Source organism: Haliotis cracherodii, unplaced genomic scaffold (assembly GCF_022045235.1).
Source record: "Haliotis cracherodii isolate W230 unplaced genomic scaffold, xgHalCrac1.p SCAF_8, whole genome shotgun sequence".
In the NCBI taxonomy this organism is placed as follows: domain Eukaryota; kingdom Metazoa; phylum Mollusca; class Gastropoda; order Lepetellida; family Haliotidae; genus Haliotis; species Haliotis cracherodii.
In genome coordinates this window covers 22,496,638-22,521,146 of record NW_027266341.1, presented here as the reverse complement: position 1 = coordinate 22,521,146, position 24,509 = coordinate 22,496,638, and the positions used below count along the sequence as shown (strand labels likewise).

Below are 24,509 nucleotides of genomic sequence, written 5' to 3'. Positions count from 1 at the left end.
ACCATGCTAGAAAACACATTGATACAACCATAATATAGTTTTGTTATCATTGTCCCATATAAAACAAAATATTATAAATGTCATGGTGTATCTGCAGATAATTAATTAAAGAAATGCTTTTCAATTATGTAATTATATATATATTGAGCTGACAATAAAAAAGATATTGAAAAGAAATTGGAGTTTACATCTCACGGGTGTATTCTTCGTGCAATATAAATGTTGGATAAGTCTAAGACTCGTCGCGTTGTAATGGCTGTGGTTTATGAATATTGAGTACAGATAAGGCTTACTGGAAAACTATGATGCTCTTCATTTGAACTATAATCTATATCTTATCATCCAAACACACACATTTCATTAATTTTTCACCAATGACCAACATACGCTGAAACACATCTAATCCTAATCCCCTATCCATTATCGTATAATTACCTCAAGGTAAATTTTACACCTAAAATAAGTTGTACAGATAATACTATTCCATAAAATAATAACCAATATCTACCTTATTTAAATCTACTTTTGCTAGCTCTGCTTTATTAGTCTTAATTTTTAACTTGAATAGCTCAATATGACATTGAGAGATAATGTGTATCTCCTAGATGACAGTATTTCTTTCAATATTTCGCAAAACTGTGAAAATTAATTTTGGTCATGCAAAACGAAGAGATGTTTGATGTCATTTTAACTGGTAGTCAAAACCAAGTGCACAGTTAAGAAGTCACAAGATTGCATACACTTGTGAATTCATTGATGTTTGTCACTGATGGTTTAAAGTATACACGCTTACAAACCTTTCGCTGCTCCCTCAACGTGATTGATGGTGTGCAAGACAACCATTAGTTGGAATGAATCAGTTGATTGTGACGCATGCTCCTACATCTCATCCAAGGAAAGGTCCTAATCAAGTTTACGTCCACTCATCTTAAGACTTGATCACACTTACATGGCAATGGCTATGAAATGGTATGTGAAAATCGGATGTAGGTTTTGTTTGAAAATACATGGATACCTCTTGAATCCAGACAGTGTCGTTTTATGAGAAACTGTCTGGATTAACAAATTTCCAGATCAATGATTATGGATATGAGTACTCTCCCTTAATCATATGCTGAACCAAAAAAATTAGGGATTATGAATATTTTGTGGGATATTGTTATGAAATTGTGTGCTCAGTCTTCACTACAACGACACTACAAAGTAATCTTGGTGCTATGAGTGTCCTAAGTCTGTGTTAAAGTATGGGAGTTACGACCGACTTAGCGCTAAGATCATTATGTAGAATGAGCCGCTGAACAGCAATGCCAGGACGAAAAGGGTATGATATATTTTGAAACTAAAAATATGATCTTCATTCTTAAAGAAGTCGATTGACACACAGCACAAAGTGCCTGTCCTGGGTTCAAACAAGCCTGAATCAAACCATACCTAGTCTGATGGTGATGAGAGACGGTCGGGTAGCCTCGTGGTTAAAGTGTTGGCTCGTCATGCCGAAGACCCGGGTTCGATTCCCGACATGGGTACAATGTGTGAAGCCCATTTCTGGTGTCCTCCGTCGTGATATTGCTGGAATATTGCTAAAAGCAACGTAAAACCATACTCACTCACTGGTGGTGATAATAGAAAAGTGCCTTTCATGAGTTCAAGCTATACCTGAATATAGCACGGCAGTAAAAATGCTATCATTGAAACCATCCAAGGAGAAGGAAGTAAGATAATGGTCAGTGCACTCATAAATCATATGAAATATGATATTAATATCTGAAAGCTGAGTAAATCTGTCAGTGGTGCCATGCAGAATATTGCCAATGACAAGGGTCACATTGAGTGCTCTAATAACTTCTACATTGCACCATTTTCTCCATTCATGCCGAGTAATTGTCCTAATTAGGAACCATTTTTTGCTAATGGAGAAATGACAGTAATTATATTAGACACTATAGATAATTGCTGCATCAATATATGTATAGAAAATCACATAGACTTTAAAGAGGAGACAATGTCAAATGCCTTACTCATAATTGTGGCAGGAATGGTTAACCCCTTTAAGGCCATAACCATGTCATCCTGGTTTGGTGTTGGGCTAATTTATGTTTAACAGGAAATGGGGTAAGAATTGATAACACAGGCTGCAAATTATTGGTCTGGAGGTTATTTGATTGGGCAATTGGATAAAAAATAGTTGCAATTATTGCCACTTTAGGGTTAATACATAACACAACTACACCCAATCTGTGCCGATAATAATTAATTTCATATATGCCAATAAATACATTTATGTGATTTATACTGACATTATTATTGATGGTACATAAAACGCCAATCACCCCTTGTTTAAAGGTTAACTTGAGGCTTGTTCCATAATATGAATGAGCAGGTTGGCCATGTGGCCTTAGGTGATGCAGTTCACTCCCTTGGTCATTGCAGGATCCCAAACTGATTGGCTTCAGTCCCAGATTCACCCCAATTATGATTCTTGAAATGTTAGGACCATACCACTACTTTAGTCACTGCATCACTTTAGCCTCCCCCCCCCCCCCCCCCCCCCCCCTCCCCACCATTAGGAAGACATGCTTTTAAATAAGTGAAATATGGTTCAAAATGGCTTTAAGAATTAAACACTCACGCAACACCACAATACAGAAATAATTTGTGCATCATAGCTTGCATAGTGAAAGCATTCAGGAATATTTTGTTACCTATAAATAAACTTGATACAAAGAAACCTCATTGAAATTAAAAGACCTCAGACCAAGTCAATAAAAGCTAAACATCTTTTAAAAAGTACTGCATAATCAATAGAAAACACCCATAAGTATTAAAAAACACTCAACCACATTTCTCTAACCTCTGAATATAAGATGGTCTTTCAGAGTGAGTGAGTATTTGTCCAGCAATATGTCGGATGGGGACACCAGAAATAGCTTCACACATAGTACCCATGTGAGAAAACGAACCCGGGTCTTTGGCATGACGAGAAAACACTCTAACCACTAGACTACCCCACCGCCCCAGCATCTTTTAGAAGACAAAGAGTTAACAAATACACATAATTCGCAAAACTATAGGCGTCTTCACCATTACCTGTGCACTATAAGCCAGGTCACTCGCAGTAACATGAATTATCATAAAAAAATCAATGGTGTTATTTAGCTGAAGGGAAGACCTTAGTGAACGTAAAGAAGAATGTCTATGTACATAAGTAGTTGATACTTTCCCCAAGGAAAGGAATGTTCTCAAAATGAACTTGATTTTGTAGTACAAGGACAGACATTTATGGAAATGTCAGTGCATCTGACCATGTTCATATCAGGGTAATATGTCACTCATCTGTCAAACTGTTGTACATTTCATTTGTTTCCATTGTTTCCTTGTCAATCATTATAACAATAGTGTTCTATGTTATACATAGTACCAGTGTTCTATGTCATTCATAGCAATAGTGTTCTATGTTTTATATAGTACCAGCGTTTTATGTCATTCATTGTAATAGTGTTCTATGTTATACATAGTACCAGTGTTCTATGTCATTCATAGTAGTAGTGTTCTATGTTATACATAGTACCAGTGTTCTATGTCATTCATAGTAGTAGTGTTCTATGTTATACATAGTACCAGTGTTCTATGTCATTCATAGTAGTAGTGTTCTATGTTATACATAGTACCAGTGTTCTATGTCATTCATAGTAGTAGTGTTCTATGTTATACATAGTACCAGTGTTCTATGTCATTCATAGTAATAGTGTTCTATGTTATACATAGTACCAGTGTTCTATGTCATTCATAGTAATAGGGTAATACGAAGTAATAGTGTTCTATGTCATTCATAGTAATAGGGTAATACGAAGTAATAGTGTTCTTTGTCATACATTATAATATAAAATAGCTACACGATAAATTGAAAAGAACAATGAAGAAGGAAGCGTGGTTTATATCACGATAAAGCATTGTTCTGTCATGACGTCATTTTTTTAGATTCAAATATGCTGTGCCCCTCATGGTTTATTCTCCCTGCAGTGTTTTAGTGTACAATAATACAAGGTGACAATGGTACTATGTGTCATACCAAGTAGCAAATATGTTTTACGACATAATTTCAAAGTCATATATGTCATAGTGTTGTGATAGTGTTCTTGGTCATAGAAAGTAATAATGGTAAATCAATCTCAAATTATTTGACATTTCAGAATCAAGGTAAATTTGCGATAACGCGGTCGAGATCTCTAACAAGACACATAATTCTAACGACAATCTCAAATAGCAATAATAATAAATGAGATCTATAATTATTGAAGAAACGAGAAACAACCAGTGCCATTAAAGTATTGCACCAATAAAATCCTGACTTTATCAACACTGTATGAGATCCTGCATTGTTTTCCACAGTTGCAAATTCAGTCATCACCCACCAGACATCCATTGTCAAAAATTACCACATTCTTTATACACTGGCTCCTAAATTGACAGGGTGTGAAGGAACCAATTCTAGCTTCCCACAAAGTCCTCTGACATGTCCAAGACCATGTGGTCAAATTAACAAGTTTCCCCAGCCATTGTATAATTGTTCTACTGATGCTATAAAGCCCCCTGTTCGAACAGCTCTTCTTATTACACTGAATCAAGTTCCAGACAGAGCAAAATTTAACTTGAATTCTTCCCGCCTAATACATCATGCTCCCAGACTTTATTGTTAAACCTTAATTTGTTGGCTTAAATTGCTGTCAGTAGTGAGTCAAGCTCTTCTCTCCCTTCCAGGTGTTGGCTGAGCAGCGGTATCGGTGAGCAGTGGAATCGGTGAGCAGCGACAACACCTATCACATCAGGATTTGGATCAGACTCGTTAGCTGCATTAATTAGAATCAGAGGTAATTAACCCTCCACTTGCCCAAATCTTGACCAGGGAGAACAAATCTAAAGCTGGTGGTGTGCATGGTCGTGTATGGCTGGTACAGGAGGACACCGCTGCCGTCATTATGGCAGGTAATTAGCACCTCGATCCCCCCCGAGTCCTTCGGGATTCCCCCATTCTGATTGATTCCATTAATGAGCGGGATGAGGAGTTTGGGGGAATACAGTCCGGGGGAGGGGGTGTGAAGAAATGAAATGTGATTGGAATTGAAATTTCTGTTTTAATTGCCAATGTCTTACTATCAAGGCTGTGTTGAGGATTTTGCTTAAAGTTTAATGATTAATTAGTGCTGTGTACCATGAAACCCTGTTCATGTGGTTTACTGTTGCCAGTGAAACATTTATTGTCAATATTAACAGATTCAGGATAAATGACCATTGGTACATAGGAATGTCCCTGTAATCATATACTGACAGACTTTCATGACAGTAATCGTCTGGTGGGTTGGGTTCCCGGACTAACAGGTTTCACTGCACATGAAATCTAGGATCAGAGTGGGTGTGTAGTGGCTGGTAATTTCAAATGGGTAATGGGATCAAATATTTTTGGTGTCTTTAGGGAAAGAAAGGGGGAGAATGGAATAAGGAAATAAAATAGATAATTATATCTCGTCATCAATGTCCAACAGTCAGCGTGACCTATCCATTGGCAAGTTACTCAGCATTATATATCTGACTTGTAGTGTGACTGTGATGTGTTTGTAATTGAAATGGAGGTAGGGATCAGTGATGTGGGGGTGAGATTGGGGGGTGGGGTGGGGGAGAAAGTAGGATCAGGGAAGTGGGTGGGGTGGGGAGGATTGGGAGAAGAAAGTAGGGTCAGGGGTGTGAATGTGAGGGTGGGGTGATGAAGATTGGGAGGAGGAAGTAAAGGTCAGGGATGTGGATGTGTGGATGGGGTGATGAAGATTGGGAGGAGGAAGTATGGGTCAGGGGTGTGGATGTGCGGGTGGGGTGATGAAGATTGGGAGGAGGAAGTAAGGGTCAGGGGTGTGGATGTGCGGGTGGGGTGATGAAGATTGGGAGGAGGAAGTAAGGGTCAGGGATGTGGATGTGAAGGTGGGGTGATGAAGATTGGGAGGAGGATGTAAGGGTCGGGGATGTGGATGTGTGGGTGGGGTGATGAAGATTGGGAGGAGGAAGTATGGGTCAGGGATGTGGATGTGTGGGTGGGGTGATGAAGATTGGGAGGAGGAAGTAAGGGTCAGGGATGTGGATGTGCGGGTGGGGTGATGAAGATTGGGAGGAGGAAGTAAGGGTCAGGGATGTGGATGTGCGGGTGGGGTGATGAAGATTCGGAGGAGGAAGTAAGGGTCGGGGATGTGGATGTGTGGGTGGGGTGATGAAGATTGGGAGGAGGAAGTATGGGTCAGGGATGTGGATGTGCGGGTGGGGTGATGAAGATTGGGAGGAGGAAGTAAGGGTCGGGGATGTGGAATTGTGGTTTGGGTCATGAAGATTGGGAGGAGGAAGTAAGGGTCAGGGATGTGGATGTGCGGGTGGGGTGATGAAGGTTGGGAGGAGGAAGTAAGGGTCGGGGATGTGGATGTGTGGGTGGGGTGATGAAGATTGGGAGGAGGAAGTATGGGTCAGGGATGTGGATGTGCGGGTGGGGTGATGAAGGTTGGGAGGAGGAAGTAAGGGTCGGGGATGTGGATGTGTGGGTGGGGTGATGAAGATTGGGAGGAGGAAGTAAGGATCAGGGATGTGGATGTGCGGGTGGGGTGATGAAGGTTGGGAGGAGGAAGTAAGGGTCGGGGATGTGGATGTGTGGGTGGGGTGATGAAGATTGGGAGGAGGATGTAAGGGTCAGGGATGTGGATGTGTGGATGGGGTGATGAAGGTTGGGAGGAGGAAGTAAGGGTCGGGGATATGGATGTGTGGGTGGGGTGATGAAGATTGGGAGGAGGATGTAAAGGTCAGGGGTGTGGATGTGTGGGTGGGGTGATGAAGGTTGGGAGGAGGAAGTAAGGGTCAGGGATGTGGATGTGTGGATGGGGTGATGAAGATTGGGAGGAGGAAGTATGGGTCAGGGATGTGGATGTGTGGGTGGGGTGATGAAAATTGGGAGGAGGATGTAAGGGTCAGTGATGTGGATGTGTGGGTGGGGTGATGAAGATTGGGAGGAGGAAGTAAGGGTCAGTGATGTGGATGTGTGGATGGGGTGATGAAGATTGGGAGGAGGAAGTAAGGGTCAGGGATGTGCATGTGTGGGTGGGGTGATGAAGATTGGGAGGAGGATGTAAGGGTCAGGGATGTGCATGTGTGGGTGGGGTGATGAAGATTGGGAGGAGGATGTAAGGGTCAGGGATGTGGATGTGTGGATGGGGTGATGAAGATTGGGAGGAGGAAGTAAGGGTCAGGGATGTGCATGTGTGGGTGGGGTGATGAAGATTGGGAGGAGGATGTAAGGGTCAGGGATGTGCATGTGTGGGTGGGGTGATGAAGATTGGGAGGAGGATGTAAGGGTCAGGGATGTGGATGTGTGGATGGGGTGATGAAGATTGGGAGGAGGAAGTAAGGGTCAGGGATGTGGATGTGTGGATGGGGTGATGAAGATTGGGAGGAGGATGTAAGGGTCAGGGGTGTGGATGTGTGGATGGGGTGATGAAGATTGGAAGGAGGAAGTAAGGGTCGGGGATGTGAATGTGACGGTGGGGTGATGAAGATTGGGAGGAGGAAGTAAGGGTCAGGGATGTGGATGTGTGGGTGGGGTGATGAAGATTGGGAGGAGGATGTAAGGGTCAGGGATGTGGGGGGAGAAGTTGCAATAACCTGTGCATAAGGAAGCAGGAGGGGTCCTTTTAAAGAATCAGTGAATGTAAATGTGTTTGATAGCAGACATGGGGATTATCTGATGAGCTGTACAGAACTGTGCACAGAAAGAAGCTGTGATCTGTCGTTCTGGGATTACAATGAATTATTGTTAGCTTAGGCTATTTGGAGTCAGACATAATAGCCTTGGATCCTTGGAGTGTATGTGAATTGTCTGTTCCTGGCCTTAACCTTGCATAGCAATATTTGCCTAGAATTGATTTTCTACATACTTAAGTTTTTGAGAGGGTTTTTCATTCACCATTTTGGATCCTTGTGTAGCATTTCAGTTGGTAAGGGGTTGAAATTACTAACTTTTAATTCAACTAATTGGTGCCAACGAAAACTTGAAACTACAAGTCCACTAAGACCTTTCTCACTGCTGATACCAAGTTCCAAAGACAGAAGCAAACATTTTACTGGTGAATCCCAATATCCATGCATACAAAAACATATTCACCTTTTAAAGCCAAAATCAACTTTTACATTCAGTTCCAGCCACATAAAAATATTCCTGGGTTTATGCCAGACATTCAGAGCGGCGCCCTGACGTTAGATTGAAGCTGTCACCCTCCCAGTCAACAAAAACATGTTTGGGATCAATGACACATGACTTGGGATTAAAACACGAAGGATGGTCTTCCCATGATAGCCACAAAAGGTTCCTATATAAAAATCATACTTCTGACTGTATCATATTTGAACCAAGTCCAACTGGTTCAGTAGACAGACGGAAGCAGTAATTATCGTATGCCAAGACGGAGACAGACACACTGTCTGCGAACAATTTCGCACTTCCAATTCTGCACTTTGCTGTTGTGACAGGTACAAATATTAGGGTCTTAGCAGTAATTGGCAGAGTTATGAATCATATTTCTGTCCATTTCTGCTCTTTGCCCTCACATCATTAATGACATGCCATGGCGAGGCCTCTGATTTCTCCAGGGGAAATGGATCTGGTGCTTCCATACCATGACATGCTTCAGTTTAAATCTTGCGTACATGCTGGCCAATTTGACTCGGAGTCGTGGGAGTTGGCAGATCTACATGAGCAAATGATAGGTTTGAGCATCTGATGCTTTTACTAAGCAAATACATGCCTTCTCTTTATTCATACAGTGCTAGACCTGATGGGTATTATCAAACATAATGCAGGTCTTATGAAAAAAGATCTACTTCAACAAAGACTATTCATTTCGAACAGTTTCTATCATTGGTGAATATATTGCAGATTTCAGCTGTGGTATATTCCTTCACATGTCCATCATTCCCAGTAGATAACATGGAATCGGTCTGTCTGTCTCCTTGTGCTGGAAGACCTGAATTGTTGAATTTGGTTTGTTTAAGGTTCTTCGTATTTTACAGTTGCATATATAGAAAGTTTTTTCTTAGTGGGGGGGACATTTAAAAAAAATCTGACCAAGAATTTTCAGTTTTAAGGTGAATGTAACATCTGCTTTTGTTGTTGTTTTACACAGTTTTTGTCTTGTTTACTGTTTATTGTTGTGGTCAGCAATATTCCAGATATATCACAGCATCCTGTTTATAATCTAGCCTAGACAAGACAATCCAGTGATTGATATCCTGAACATCGATCAAAGCAATTGGGATCGATGACATGCATCAACTAAGTCAGCTAGCTTGACCACTCGATCCCGTTATTCACCTCTTATGACAAGCACAGTCACCTTTTAAGACAAGCATGGGTTGCTGGAGACCTATTCTACCTCGACTCTTCATGGGAAGTACCGGGTAATGGTAAGAGATCCCTGGTAGGGATTACATGTGGAAGACCTTTCAAGCAGGACATGTTCATCCTGTTCATCTTGTTCATCGGTTTATATTCATGAGTTCAACAACAAAGCAACAAAATATGCTAATTGCAGCATTTACACTTTGACGAAGTTAAATAGCTAGGAAGATCAAAGACCTGCTTCCTGTGATACAGAGTTGGAATACAGTGACAGATCCAAAGGGACAATGACATGAACCAAAAATATTATCCTTAATTTATAACAGACAAATTCATCTGAAACCCCACCCATCCATGTCTGTCCGTGTCACGTTGGGCTTACATCCCACACTCACCTGACATGCTGACGGTGTTGATCAAAACTCACTCACTCACTCTACAAGAACATTTGCTAATCAGTTGATAAAATTGTATGACATGTCTGTACATTCTGAATGATCAGATTCTATTTGAGTTCAATTATTTGACCTTCAATATAGAACTGTCACCAAAAATAAAAGCTGATAACCTTTACTTCCCTTCAATATTCAGGCCAGTTTTTGTTATACAGCTGCCAGAATAGCATGCAGTAATAGATAGGAGGTAGCACATTTATTATCACGATTGTTTTTGATTGTTGTTTAATGCCGCACTCAGCAATATTTCAGCTAGTCGCCATTTAGGGCAAGTATGGGTTCCCGAAGACCTATTCTTTCCCGGATCTTCACGGGTCTAGTTATCATGAAAAAAGATTGTTTTAAGCCATAAATTCAAACATAATATCAGGTCCTTTTAAAATCCAAGGAGAATCCATAAATCTGCTTCAGGTGCCTAACGTATGCCCATTAGCATCTTGAACTCTTACATTTTAGATTCATGAAATATTCTAATCCTAATTAGTATTTAAAGAGTTATATTTGCCGTCAAAGTGACCAAACGTTGACCAACTAATGACCACTACTTTAGTAAGCCTGGCTGGCATTGTGAACAAGATGGTGGTAAAATGTCAAACTTATCCACATGAATTCTCTCCGGCGTTGTATCCACAGCAGGAAGTTTTATAATTATAGCCCAACCAAATCAGGCTTGGTCTGTCCATCCTAAGGCCAATGATTGATTTCATTAGCTGGACAATGGTCTGAAATGACCGAACTGGCTGTCCAACTCCTGACCTCGCAACGCGAAGTAACGACAGGAGGAAATTTGGTCCAGACCTACTCTCAAGACAGTCAAACAAATCAAGATCATAGTAAATTCCATCTGTGTTGATTTTCCAATCAAGAAAACAATTATTTGTAATCAAGAATTTGATAAACTTGTAACATCATTTCCTCTAAGGAAATGTTTGTCAGGAAGATTAACTGTTCCTTGCTTCACAATGAGAGGTGTTGACATCTACTGATCATACAAAGTTAATTAAGATGAATATGAAGTGTGTCCAGATTTCATTATATTGATTTAAATGTTTTTGGATCATTAACTATATTTATCTAATTCTACAAAAATCAGACAACACCCTATAAAGAGAAACAGAAGAAAAAAGTTGAACTTACCAATACCGAAGCAACGGTACCAATCTCAGGAATCCAGCATTTCTACATCAGTCTTGTAATTTTGAGATTTGTATACATTTATTCAAAGTTCCTCATATCCCGTGTTCAGCTCTGCTGAAACAGTCACTAAGCAAATACTCTTCAGACAGCTCCCCCGGCAAAACGGCCATTTCCTCTCATTTTTTTATATTTATTTGCATACAAATTTAAAATCTTAGTGTTGCAGAAAATTACAAATCTGGGAATGTAGTGTTTCGGGCTAATATCTATCGGGGGTCCACACGTGACACAAATGCCAACATTAGGCAGACACTTCCTGAGGCTAGTATAGAAATTCAATGAAGGAATTTGTTAAGCTAGGTCGACAAGGTAGAGAATTAATGTGTCAGTTTAGTCTCAGTCTGTCCATACCGTTTGGTCAGGTGAAAAAAATCTGGAACTGAGATATACGAGATACCCTGTTGGCCCTCGGCTCTTGTCTCAGTTCGAAAATTGACGTTTAGAGTTCCGCGAAGGGATAACGGGCTTGAGGGCTGGTCATTCTGTGAATAACGTAGCGTGAATGGCACCGTAATAAGCCCACATCCTTAAACTGCCTAGGAATCATCACAGTGTTTTCTAGCATTCTCCGTTAACACTGCTATCTATTACAACTTCCCCATGTGTTAATGGTGTAACTGCAAATTGATTTGGATTAAATGTACCATAAATATTGAAAATGACAGTGTGAAGACAATTCATTTGTCTTTATGTCCCGATAAAGATGAAACTTGAGTGAATCAGAAAGAAATCTGATTGCATGTATAATAAAAAATATATGAATTCTTGAAAGTAGTATACTGGTTTGTTTATTTTCTCCATTTGTGTGAAAGAAAAATTTGATAGAACTTTTACAATTTGCACTAAATCACTGCACTGGAAGACAGATAAAACAGCCTGTGTTCAATTTCAGAAACACACATAAAACACTGGATTTTATATTCACAAAATATCTGTAAACGTAAATTGGATATGCCAAATATAACCATATACTAACACAAATCATCATTATTTAGCTCAGTGAACTGAAACAATAATAAACACTCACAGACGCTCGAATGTTATTCCTTCTTTATGGGTATATTTTTCACTACATTGTTAAATACCCATAATTACTATCACAATTGATGCTTCAACGTCTTTAGATTTCTGTCCCCGAGTTATTGACATATAAAAATGCTATTATGCCCGAAGTATGAAGGAGTAAATGAAACATATTGTCATACCTTTCTCCTTACTTCAAAGCTGACAGAATCAATATAGGCTGGTTAGAAATCAACACGAAAAAACAACATGGTAATTAGTTTCCTGTGAAATAATAACTGTATTGCAATGACTTTCAACAATGAAAGCCCAGCATATGAATGATGGATGACTTGTACTGCGAAATACCGATTTCATACGAGTCCCAAGAATCCATTCGTTTATACCTGTATTGACTTGATAACAATACTGTCTCAAGCTGTTCCTCACTGTTTATTGATAAACAGATTACAAATATCAACTCGTCAATTTCGCTATTGACACATGTTGCAAGAAATATATTAATACTTTCTATTACTGCTAAGTTAGATTCAATGGACTATTTCATGGTTTGACTGTGTTGTGATTTTCAAAGCTACTTTCTAATGACAGCTCATATTAATGAGAACATACCGTAATCGACGTAATAAGCGCCCTGCTCTAATAAGCGCCCACGACAATATTTGCTAATATATTGGCTACTGAACAATCCCAATTAGCACCCATTCCGATTGATCAATGTACACAAGACTTATTTATTCATGTATAATACCCACTCGTGTGTTATATACAATCTTAATTATGGGCAATTAAATTCTGGAAAATATATCTGTCGTGTATAATACGCACCGACTTTTCTTTTGTATCATTTCAGGCTGTCAGCATAAACCATGAAATTTACAATCTTTCAACTCACCAAAATCATATTCTAATAAGAAGAGACCCCTATTTCTAATTTTGAGAGTGTCCTGGGTGCTTATTACGTTGAATACAGTATTTCATTTTTTTTCATATCAGCATTTGTTGAGTGATGAATGAGCATCAGGCAATTGAAATTCTAATGTTTATTTTGCCGATATTTGGTTAATTATTTAAAACATTTATTGTCCAGCATGTGAATTTTTTGTACATGAATTGTTTCAAAAACACACTAAAGCAATAATGATAATATCTCTTTCTGTTTTGATGATAAAGATCTCCTAAGAAATTCTCAAGAAATCTGAATGGTATTTCATGAAAATCATAATTGTCATTTTAAGGGAGTCATAATGATAACTTGGTTTGAGATATGAAATTTTAAGAAACAGTTCAATTTGAATGAATACGGTAAAACAATGAAGGAGAAATATTGCTGATATTTGGACAATACTATGACTAATTAAATAGATAGACAATGAAAAATATCACATTACATATCATTATTAGTAAGTTTTCAGTTGAATAGATCCAATCGATTGTAGATAAGAATCAAACGCCTTTGTTGGAAAGGTTATGATATTGTAGGAACTATTTATATATTCGTCAAGGAAGAGTATGTGAGGTTTTGATGGGGTAGAGCTTGAATAATATATTTTATGTATGTATATATATTTATCATGAAAATTCAATGAGGGATAAGCCATTAATACAAAACAAGTATAGACTCATATGACAAGGATTATGGATTCTGTAGGTAATATTAATGTGAAAAAAATATAGATATTGTGTTCAGATAAAATTTATGGTTGTGTCTTCTCTCAAATTTCAAGGTCATTCACCCACCCATCCACCCATCCATCCATCCATCCATCCATCCATCCATTCACCCATCCATCCATCCATCCATCCGCATATATATCCAACCCGTGAAGATCCGGGGTACAATAGGTCTTCAGCAACCCATGCTTGCCGTCGAGGCGACTATGCTTGTCGTAAGAGGTGGCTAATGGGATCAGGTGGTCAGGTTCGCTGACTTGGTTGATGTATGTCATTGATCCCAATTGCTTGGATGGATGCTCATGTTGTCAATCACTGGATTGTCTGGTCCAGACTCGATTATTTACAGACCGCCGTCATATAGTTGGAATACTGCTGGGTGCGGCGTTAAACAACAAACAACATATATATCCATACATTGAATCAATCCACTCATCCAACAAATTATTTTATATCCATCCATCTATCCATCTCACACCAATTTGTCATTCCATTCAATAAAAAACAACACCTATCTACCCCAGCATGATAACGGTGTAAGAATCTACATCGAAACGTTGCTATATGCAATAAACCAGAAGTTGTATGTTGTCTTACTTACTCACCAACTTCTAGAATGCCAATCAAAGAGTCACCAATGTACTCCCAACACATCTATCAGCAAACGCTCCACGATTCGCTGAGCAGAGTTGCGTCCCTTGGGCACGCCAGAAACCTATGATTGAGGGTTCGAATCGCGGTTCGCCACTTCTAGGTGTTATATTTCTAGGTGCTATAACTGGAATAACGTTTAAAGCTGTATAAAAACCCAACTCACTAAATCACTCACTATCAGCAAACCCACCCATCCATATCATCATTTCATCCATCCATTCACCATCATCATAGGCTAATGAACTAATTAATAAACTCTCATAATAACACCGAGAGAGGTGTAACATCAGTGATAAATGTTTTTCACACCATAGAATATCAAGGAATTGGCTGTCAAAATGGAATAAGTGAGTGAGTGAGTTGGGTTTAACGCCACTTTTAACAGTATTCCAGTTATATCACGGTGTGTCAGCTTAAAGTGGAAAGAAAGCCCAAAGTGATGCAGGTCTCAGTTGTTTACCAAAATGGAATAATATTCTATAACTAACAATACATCTCTATGACTGTCTGACATTAAACGTTTAGTCTGTAAAACTGTTTATGAGACAATACATTGTTCTGCTCAATTTGTAGTTTCTATTGCTGATATAATCTGGAATAGAGCTAGCTAGACTAGCTAGACTTGCATTTTTAGACTTAGTTTAGATTTTATAAACTACTGAGTGAAAAAGTTAGGAATCATGAATATTTTTTGGGATTAATAAAATACATATACTGAACAAAAAAATCAGGGATCATGAATTGTTTTGGATATTTTTATGAAATTGTGTACAGTTTTCACTATCAAAAATAGGCCCAAAAATATTCACATTTTTGTTCAATATATATTCCAGTCATGATACAAGCATACTTAGAATAGACAGGCATCTTACACTTCATCCATCCAATAAAGCACCTCTCGGCACCACTGTCCCTCCTCGTCACATGTTATTCAACAAAATCTATGGAGATGATTTATGCATATGTTAATCAAATAAACACATAACAAGTACAAATATGCTTCCAGCCTATACACACTGCGTGAAACGGGATGAATGTCCAGTGTTGTCAAAGTAGCGAGGCATAGATGATTCCGAGAATATTTAAACATTATCTGTTCAGGCTAGTGAACACCATCAACCAATGTCCATTCTCCTGTGACTAATATTCATCAGCCATAACTATAGAGTGATGCTTAGGGAAGGCAACCCTTTTAATAATTTTACCTAGAAATACTTATGAGACATATGATTAGTTGGTGGGAAAATATAATCTTGATTTTATGTGTTTTATTTAGATCTTTTTGTCATGAGGGTATTGATATCAAACTGATCTGATTTTGAAACTATTTCACAGGAAAATAGCACACTGCAAAGTTACATCGTGCGGCTGGAACCGGTCACAAACATATACATTTGGTGATGGAAGTAGTTGGAGGAGAACGTTTTGCCTACATGTTAAATGCCACCTTTGGCTCATGAATGGAGCATCGTACATGATTACTGTTTCCATTGGGATGATTGAGAGGATTAGCAGATCAAATTCAAACAGAATAGTTAACATCCATCCCTGCTGAACTAGTGAAATATGATTAGAGCTGTACACAAATGAGATACTGGAGTGCATTCGGTGCTGGCATGCAAGCAATAAAGTTAGCGATGCACATTTTGCGTAAAAAGTGCTTTTTTCTTCTTTTACGTATGTTGTGGTTTGTAATGAAGGGAAGAACTTTTTAACTTTCTGAAAATACTTTAATAAAGTCAAGTGTTTTGCTGGAGTGGGAGAGTGAATGTTGTCACAGTTGAAGTAATATGCAGGCAAACCAGTGGTTGATAGCATGATGAATGGTCCATGTCATTAGGGCACGATGACACACTATGAGCCAGGTCACACTCTGCACCAGTCTCAAATTCGGGTGAGCTATATGCCAGGACATGTCGTCTCCATTTTTCATGCCCAATTAAGGTGAGCTATATGCCAGGACATGTAGTCTCAATTTCTCATGCCCAATTCAGGTGAGCTATATGCCAGGGCATGTCGTCTTAATTTTTCATGCTCAATTCAGGTGAGCTATATGCTAGGACACGTAGTCTCAATCTCCCACGCCCAAAGGCAAACCTCTTATTACATGTCATGACCAATTACAGGAACTGATCTCTTGGGATTTGAACCCAGTACCAAAGCCCACTTACAGTGTCTGCTTTATCGGCTTGGAACCGTCAGGGCAATTTACTTCCATCTTCGCTTATTATGTTATAGAATATAACACATGGAGAAAGTGCTAAGTGAATTGGGTGTGATGTTACTTTGAACAGTATCTGTTATATCATGACAGAAAGAAGGGCAAGGGTGGCCCAGTTGTCTATGGCACCCTTATATGCTGTGCAGAGTTGCATCTTTTGGCCATGCTAGAATGCCGGTTCGCCCAGATTATGTTTCTAGGTTTGTCAGCACCGCACAACTCACCTACTCATGACCGAAAGCGCCAAGAAGCTATATGTCAATGGATAAATTTGTTTGTTTTCATATTACAAATACAACCAAACTGCTAACTTCTTTTGATTTGACAAGAAGGTAGAGCGGGTGGGGCAATACTCGGACAGTGGCAGTACCCGGAAACCCAGCAAATTAACACGTGTACACAATAAACAAAAGTACTGATGGGCATAATTTTCACGCAGGCTTCTTCCTCTTCCTCCCTGACGTCAGAAAAGATTCGTCTGCTACTGGTAACACTCACGATAAAAGCTCGTGTGCATGTTTTCCCACGTGACCATGTCGCCCACGCATTTTGTTGCGTTTTGGCAATGCATTGTAGTTTCTGATCATAAGGTTATAGATTCCTCACGACTAGTTTCTGGTCTGCTTTTTCTGTTTTTGGCGACTTCTTGTGAATCGACCGTGCCAACATGGAAACGTTTGGCGCGAAAATTCTAAAAATAACCTAATTAAGCTGTGTCCGACTACTACCTCGGAGAAATTACGTGGGAAGGCAGTACTCGGACAGTCGACAAATAAAATTTGGAAATACATATCAGAATTTTTTTAAATAAAAATAATTGAAAAAAAGCTATTAAGAAAATGCAAAATGAAAAAATAGGTTTTTTTCGATCGCCAGTGACATACTTTAAGAGGGTTCTGATTGGGGATGGGGTGGGGTGGTGCACGTGACTTTGTCTTTGGGGGTGTTATTCAGGGGGTTAATACGTACAGTATGTCAGTTGCATGCTTTTAGTGTAAACATTCTGTAACTGTCAATCTCATAAAAAGACGTTATCTCAGTGTCGTTTATCAGTCATATTTTACTTTTGCGATGAAACTGAACGTTTTTTACGTGTCACCCATCAGTACCCTCATTCATTCTAATCTGATAACAGAAGTTATTACGTATCAGTAACATTCCCGTTATTCTTCAGTATATGGATATGATAGTTCCATTGACTAGTTCTAATTATATTGTAGGACCGTCTGTGTAGATTTGCTAAAATGAGCGTTCGAGGAGGAAAGCCTGCCTATTCAATTGAAAACTTAAAGCGGGCTATGGATGCTGTTAACGCCAAGCAGATGTCTGCACGCAAAGCTGCCGTCGCTTTTGGTATACCAAAAAGTACTCTGCATGACAAACTCTCAAATAAAGTACCTCTTGTTTACCGCAAAGGTCCTTCACCCATCTTATCAAAAGACGAGGAAAGACATCTTTCAGATTGGGCTATACACATGTCGAGTATAGGGTACGGCCGGACAAGGGACGAACTGTTAGACACGGTCCAGAAAATAATCAAATTAGATGGTAGGGAGAATCCTTTTACTGATGACAGACCTGGTAGGGATTGGTTTAGGGCTTTCTTAAAACGAAACCCTACAATATCAGTAAGAACACCAACACAACTTTCAAAAGAACGTGCTATGGTATCACAACAAAAAATTGCTGATTGGTTTGATACCTTCACAACCTACATCGCTGACAAAACTGATTCAGACATCTTGCATGACCCATCAAGGCTGTATAATGCTGATGAGTCGGGTTTCCCCATGTGTCCAAAGAGTGGTAGGGTTCTGGCCGAACGAGGATCCCAGACAGTTTATAACTTCTCGGCCTCAGACAAGAGCCAGATAACAGTTCTTGCTTGTGCAAGTGCTTCAGGTGACTACACTCCCCCCATGATCGTCTTTCCCGGCAGCAGGTTCAAATACAACCCCCTAGATGGTTTTGAGGAGGCGGTTCTAGGGCGAACCGAGAATGGCTGGATGGACGCAGAACTATTTGTTTCTTGGCTTAAAACTTGTTTCATTCCCCATGTCGATAAACAGGCAATCAAGAAACCAATAATTCTGTTTCTGGACGGTCATTCAACGCACCTTACCCTTGAAGCGTGCACTGTTTGTGTGGAGAACAACATCGTCCTGTACTGTCTCCCATCACACGCATCACATGTTATACAGCCATTGGACCTGAGCTTGTTCAGTCCACTCAAACATGCATGGCGCCAATCTGTCCGAGATTTTCAGATTTCAAACATCGGCGAATGTGTTAGGAAATGTACCTTTGCCAGTGTATTTAAAACTGCTTGGGTAAGGGCAGCTACAACAGAAAATGCGAAGAGGGGTTTCCTCGAATCAGGGCTGTTTCCGCTCAATCCTGGTAAGGTTACCGATAATCAGAAATTAAAACCCAGCACCATCTTTGAACCATGCAAACCAGTCCTTCAGTCAACCCCTGTAACCCCATCCACAGTCAGAACATTCACATTTGCACCCCCAGCAGACACCCCATCCCAACCTTCCGCTACACTAACATCACCAGAATATGCATCCTCACCAGCCGTACAAACAACTCTGCCATCACCCCATACAGACCCTCATGCACCAGTAAAATCACAAACTGCACATAGCACAACACCCCAAACAGACACTTCACACCTCGTCTTACATTCTACATCAGCCACAGCCCACACATCTTCCAGTGACGCATTTGACAAATATTTAGTTCTCCCTAAAGTACGGAGCCGTACCCAAAAGTATAAACCTACAGTGTTACCCAAATCTGCCTCAGGAGAAGACATCAGGGAACTTCTCCTTGAAAAGAAGAGAAAGGCAGAGGAAGAGAAACAGATGAAAGAAAGCAGAAAGCGAATGAGAGAGGAAATAAAGCTTAAACGAGAAGAAGAGAAAGCAGCCCGGAAAGCCCTAAGGGAAAAAGAACGGGAAGAGAAGCGTGTGCAAAAGAGAAAGCAAGAAGACGAGAAAAAGGCATACAAACTCTTAAAACAAATAGAAAAGAAAAGCAAAGCAACACTAGACAGTGACGAAGATCTCTCTGAATCCGAGATTCCCTACATGGATGACGACGAATACGACGACGACATCGATTTTTCCGATGATTCCCTCCGGGATTTTTGTCACCTTTGTTTGGGTCGGGATTTGGCGGCAAATGATGACTGGGTGGGGTGTCTTAATTGTACCAAATGGTTCCACAAGAATTGCCTGGGATACCAGACATTAACACATCAACAACTCGCCGACCTTCCCTTCACGTGTGACACTTGTAGCTGAGAGGGAAAAAACCCGTTTCCCTGCAATGTGAATGTTATTGTTGGCACAGTTTGCTTTTTTGAAAGAAGTGAAATCAGTGTTCATTTCACATTAAAATGTACAAAAAATGAACATATTTTTCATATTTTAACAGAAAAATGGAATATCCCTTTGACGCCCTTTTCCACGAGATTCATGCATACTCTGGACCACCAGGGTGGGGTATAGACACCAATGCTGTCAGCTATCACCATAGCACGAAACCCATCGCAATATTTTCGTCAATAACTGGGTAATATTAAACCTGAAACTATATTCATTTGATGTACTGGTTTATTTCTATGAGTATAAGTTTTTGGGAAATATATGACAACTATGAAGTACCAGGTTAATGATAGACTTTGCACCTAATTAACAACGGAAGATTATTTAGCGAATGTTGCCACTTCTCATATTATATTTTCTTTCTTCATAGGTACCATGTGTATCATGTGAAGCCGTTACCATTTATGGCACTGAAGATGAATCAGGAACCAGAAAACATATATGACGTAAACGCTCTCAAAATTAGTATTCCCGATGAAGCTGACATACATTTTCGTAGTTTAGATCTGGAAGTCCGGCCCCCACCCAATAGACAGGTTTTACGGGACATAGCTGGCCGCGTCGTCGGCAGAGTTCCCTTACAGTTGTCAGGAGTACTCACTCCTCTGATGATGGAAGATTGCGTTTTAAATGTGACACCGTTCTTTACTGGTAGAATTACTCACAGCGGGCCTGTTAGGGGTGGGGGCCCAAAACTAGACTGTTTTTATTTATTGCGTATCAAGCCACAACGTCGTACTTTATTCAAAATAATAGAAAGACTGAATGAAACAGGATTCGATGGTGACAGCGTTTGGGTTTAGTGACTGAGAAGAAACCTAATGTCAGTATAAAAACAACACATGTATCTGTGTACAGTGATGCCAAAATGAGAAGATAAGCCAATGAAGTTGTATTTATGTTGCTATTATTTTGATGTTCTCATTGACACAGTAAAAAAAAAACACAATTGTAATTATGTTATATTCGGTTAAGACATTTTTTAAAAATTCTTAAAGTGTCCGGGTACTGCCGCAAGGGTGTCCGACTTCAACCGCAGGCGTCCGATTACTACCGAAGTAGTCGTCGAGTAAATATCATAAGAATTTGCTGAAACAAGCGCACGAACACAACCACTACCGAGTATAATCACCACAGCAGTTACCTTCCTTCACATATACGATGAAAGAAAGTCAATAGGTACTTTGGTTCAACTTGCATGCCGTTAGGAACGTTAAGTGTCCGAGTACTGCCCCACCCGCTCTAGTCTATTTTGATTGATATTGCATTATAAATTTTTGGAATTTCCTTTCTGAAAAGCACAAAAGTAAAAAGGTACGCATGATCATACAGGCATCAGACTTTGGAAACACATGCCAAAACAAAGTAATTCCATCACTTTGGCTATCATAACTCCCACACATTAATGGGATGAGTGTAGTGATGTGATCACTTTGTGGAAAGTATCCCTGTCCTTTGACTGAAGGATCCGTGGGCAAGACGCTGAATCCAACACCATCTCAGAACGGATTGTAACAGTTCATGACAGATGAGCCAAACATAGCTATTTACAAGGATCACCTGCAATATACATGGTAAAGAAACATACATTTTTCCATTACCCATGTTTAAATAGCACATCAAACTGCTGAAATATAAATAAATAAACAGCCATTTGAAAGCAAACACAAGCCGTAACCCAACAACAGATATCCAATTAGTAAATGTCACTAGAGAAAGAGTTGCCATGAAACAAACATCACTTTCCCAACTATTGACCAAACAGGTGCCCCTTTTCTCTCAGACATAGACAAGATGGAAGTTTATGCAATAGGCGTGTGACTTTTTAAAGGCATACTGTCAAGTTTAGGTGCAGATGTTGCTGATAGGGATTCCCTGAGGACACTGATAGTATTATCAATTCATGAGCTCTTTTGAAAAGAAAGAATAAACTGTTAATAGAATAGAGACTTTTTGACTAACAATATTATTGTTGTGTTCAGTCTCCGTTAAGCCTTAACGTGCTGTTATTCATGACATTAGGGTGTGTGTTGGTTTTGTGACGATTAATAAGTAAATGATTTTTTAGGAGTAGGAGACATATTCTGTTAACAGTAGGCTAATATGAAATGTAACATTTTGAAACCCTTTTTCACATCCAACACATTCAGAGAATCTTATTATTGTCAAAAGTAAAACTAAAAGCTGACTTGTCTGAGAAAACAATGCGAGGGCATTGAGTGTATATGTTCTGGTATGTATGGATTCTGTGGCCTGTCTTTGATGTGTATTTGTGGAAGCATTGTGGGACAGTGGCAAGGAAAATAGGTTTCATCACGATACATAATAACAGATGTTGCCACTCCTGTGTCACTTGAAACAGTGACCAGTGTCGCCTGTATCTAGTGACTGGTGACCGCTGTCACTGGTAATTCATAGACGTGTTGTTATTGTCAGAGTAGGGGGCACGGGAGGCCCAGTCATCCAAGGCGCCACGATTTTCTGTGCAGAGTTGCATCCCTTTGGCACGCCAGAAACCTATAAAGGTGGGTTCAAATCCCGGTTCGCCCCGATTATGTTTCTAGGTTTATCAGCACCATACCCGTGCTGTTGGGTTTCACCGAAGTGGTAAACATCTGGGACCTGCATCACTTCGGGCTTTCCTCCCACATTAAGCTGACACGCCGTGATATAACTGGAATACTGTTAAAAGTGGCATTAAACCCAACTCACTCACTATTGTCAGAGTAAAACAAGGATTCACAGTAGAAGAAATTGGTGTCACTGCTAACTGGTCATGTGACAATATTGTTCTGAAGTAGGATAAAAAATCAGAGTTTGTTCCGAAAAATAATATATTTATGCCACTTCTGATCAATTGTGTAGCTGTGCAAAGATCAACATCACTGATCAAAAGACAACGCCTTAAACAAAGAATAAACATCAATCTACATCCTCAGTTTATTATGTACTAACAAAAACAAACTCAAATTAAACATTTCCAGAATATTTTTTATACTTTCCAAGATGACTGATGGATTTTCTGACACATTAATACCATAGACTGCATTTATCTCCCAGCTAAATGCTAAAATGTCTGAAACGCATTAGGTGTCCATGTTAATGAAATAGGTAATAAATACATTAGATAACTTTGATAGATTATACCAAGCCGAGATTAACTATTAAACCATTACCCTTAATGCCATGAGAGTTCAATGTCATAATTCAATGTATTCATATAGCCTTACATCCTTGTCAATAAACATAAAACACTTTCAACCACCCCTCAAACTGCCTGAACGTGATCACATAAAGCACTTCTGATTTCAAATCGGCCAAAAATGACAAAACTATCAAATTTGCATCACCCAAGGAGGAAACCCGTAACAAAATCACAAACCACTTTGTATGACAAGCCACTAGTTTATGATCTTGTATCGAAGAGACTTGTCACATAATCATCAATAAAACATGCTTCGCCGATTTCAATTTGTTTGACGTTGAACATTAAATTGCATCAAACCTCTCCAGCCTATGACTTAATAGTTAGGTGACCGCCGGCTATGATTTAATAGTGAAGAGTATTATGCTATAATGACAGAATACAGGTAGGCCAATAGACGGCATCGTAATTGAAGTAGTTAAGCGACTGGAAGTGTGTGAGCTGCTTTATCATTCTGGACCTCTGGGAAGATGTAAAATGGCAACATTCAATGTTGTTTGTCATGTACTGAATCAGACACCCCACTGAGCACTAGCTTAAAATCCACATGAAGTGTTTGTTAAGGCTAATTCTGTTACAAATTTCATGGTATTGCATGTCTAACCTAGAAATGGTTATAAAATATTTATTTGTGAAATGGTCCAATTACATGATTAAAGGACATCGAAGTGCAGTTTTAGCGATTTTAGAAAATGGGATAGGTTAAAAGTAAGAACAGATCAGAAACGAAATAAACATATTTCTTTTTTTTTAATAATTAAAATTGTAATCAGCAAATTTATGTACCCTTCTCCAATTAACCAAATGAACTTTCAATGTGTATACATGTCCTGTTCAAAGTAATAGGGAAGGTTTTATAGAAATATAGTAAAACATGCATTACCAAACTGACTACAGCTGCATAAAATATTGAAATTAAGACATCATAAACCAAAAAACCCCATAAATCCTTGTTCCCCTGACAAATATGTTCAAATATTTATGCTGGGTAATAGGGTTGTAAACATCTATATCCCAACAAAACCTATTTTTCTCAAATAGATATTATTGCAACGTATGTATTTCCATAAATAGTTCAGCATATCAAAGTTTCCTATTCCTCGCTTTTAGTTCCTGTCATATTTTGTCAGTAAGAAGCAAACAGTGACAGATACATGTAAGATAGAAGCCCATTATTCTTGTCTTACATCAACATGATGAAGACAAAGCAGACAATAGTTTATGGATAACAACTTCTTTATTATACTGTAAAAGCAACGTTTTGGTA

The 24,509-nt window shown here is 39.3% G+C and overlaps 2 protein-coding genes across 4 annotated transcripts in view; one reads left to right on the top strand and one right to left on the bottom strand.

Moving 5' to 3' along the window:
- Positions 1-24,509, bottom strand: part of LOC139450549 (protocadherin-11 X-linked-like) — a 212,106-nt gene that overhangs the window by 35,830 nt on the left and 151,767 nt on the right. The gene's annotated exons all lie outside the window — the stretch shown is intronic.
- On the top strand, positions 18,307-19,953 carry LOC139450863 (uncharacterized). Its single transcript, XM_071232699.1, has one exon. It carries the CDS (start codon positions 18,307-18,309, stop codon positions 19,951-19,953), a length of 1,647 nt encoding a protein of 548 aa, XP_071088800.1.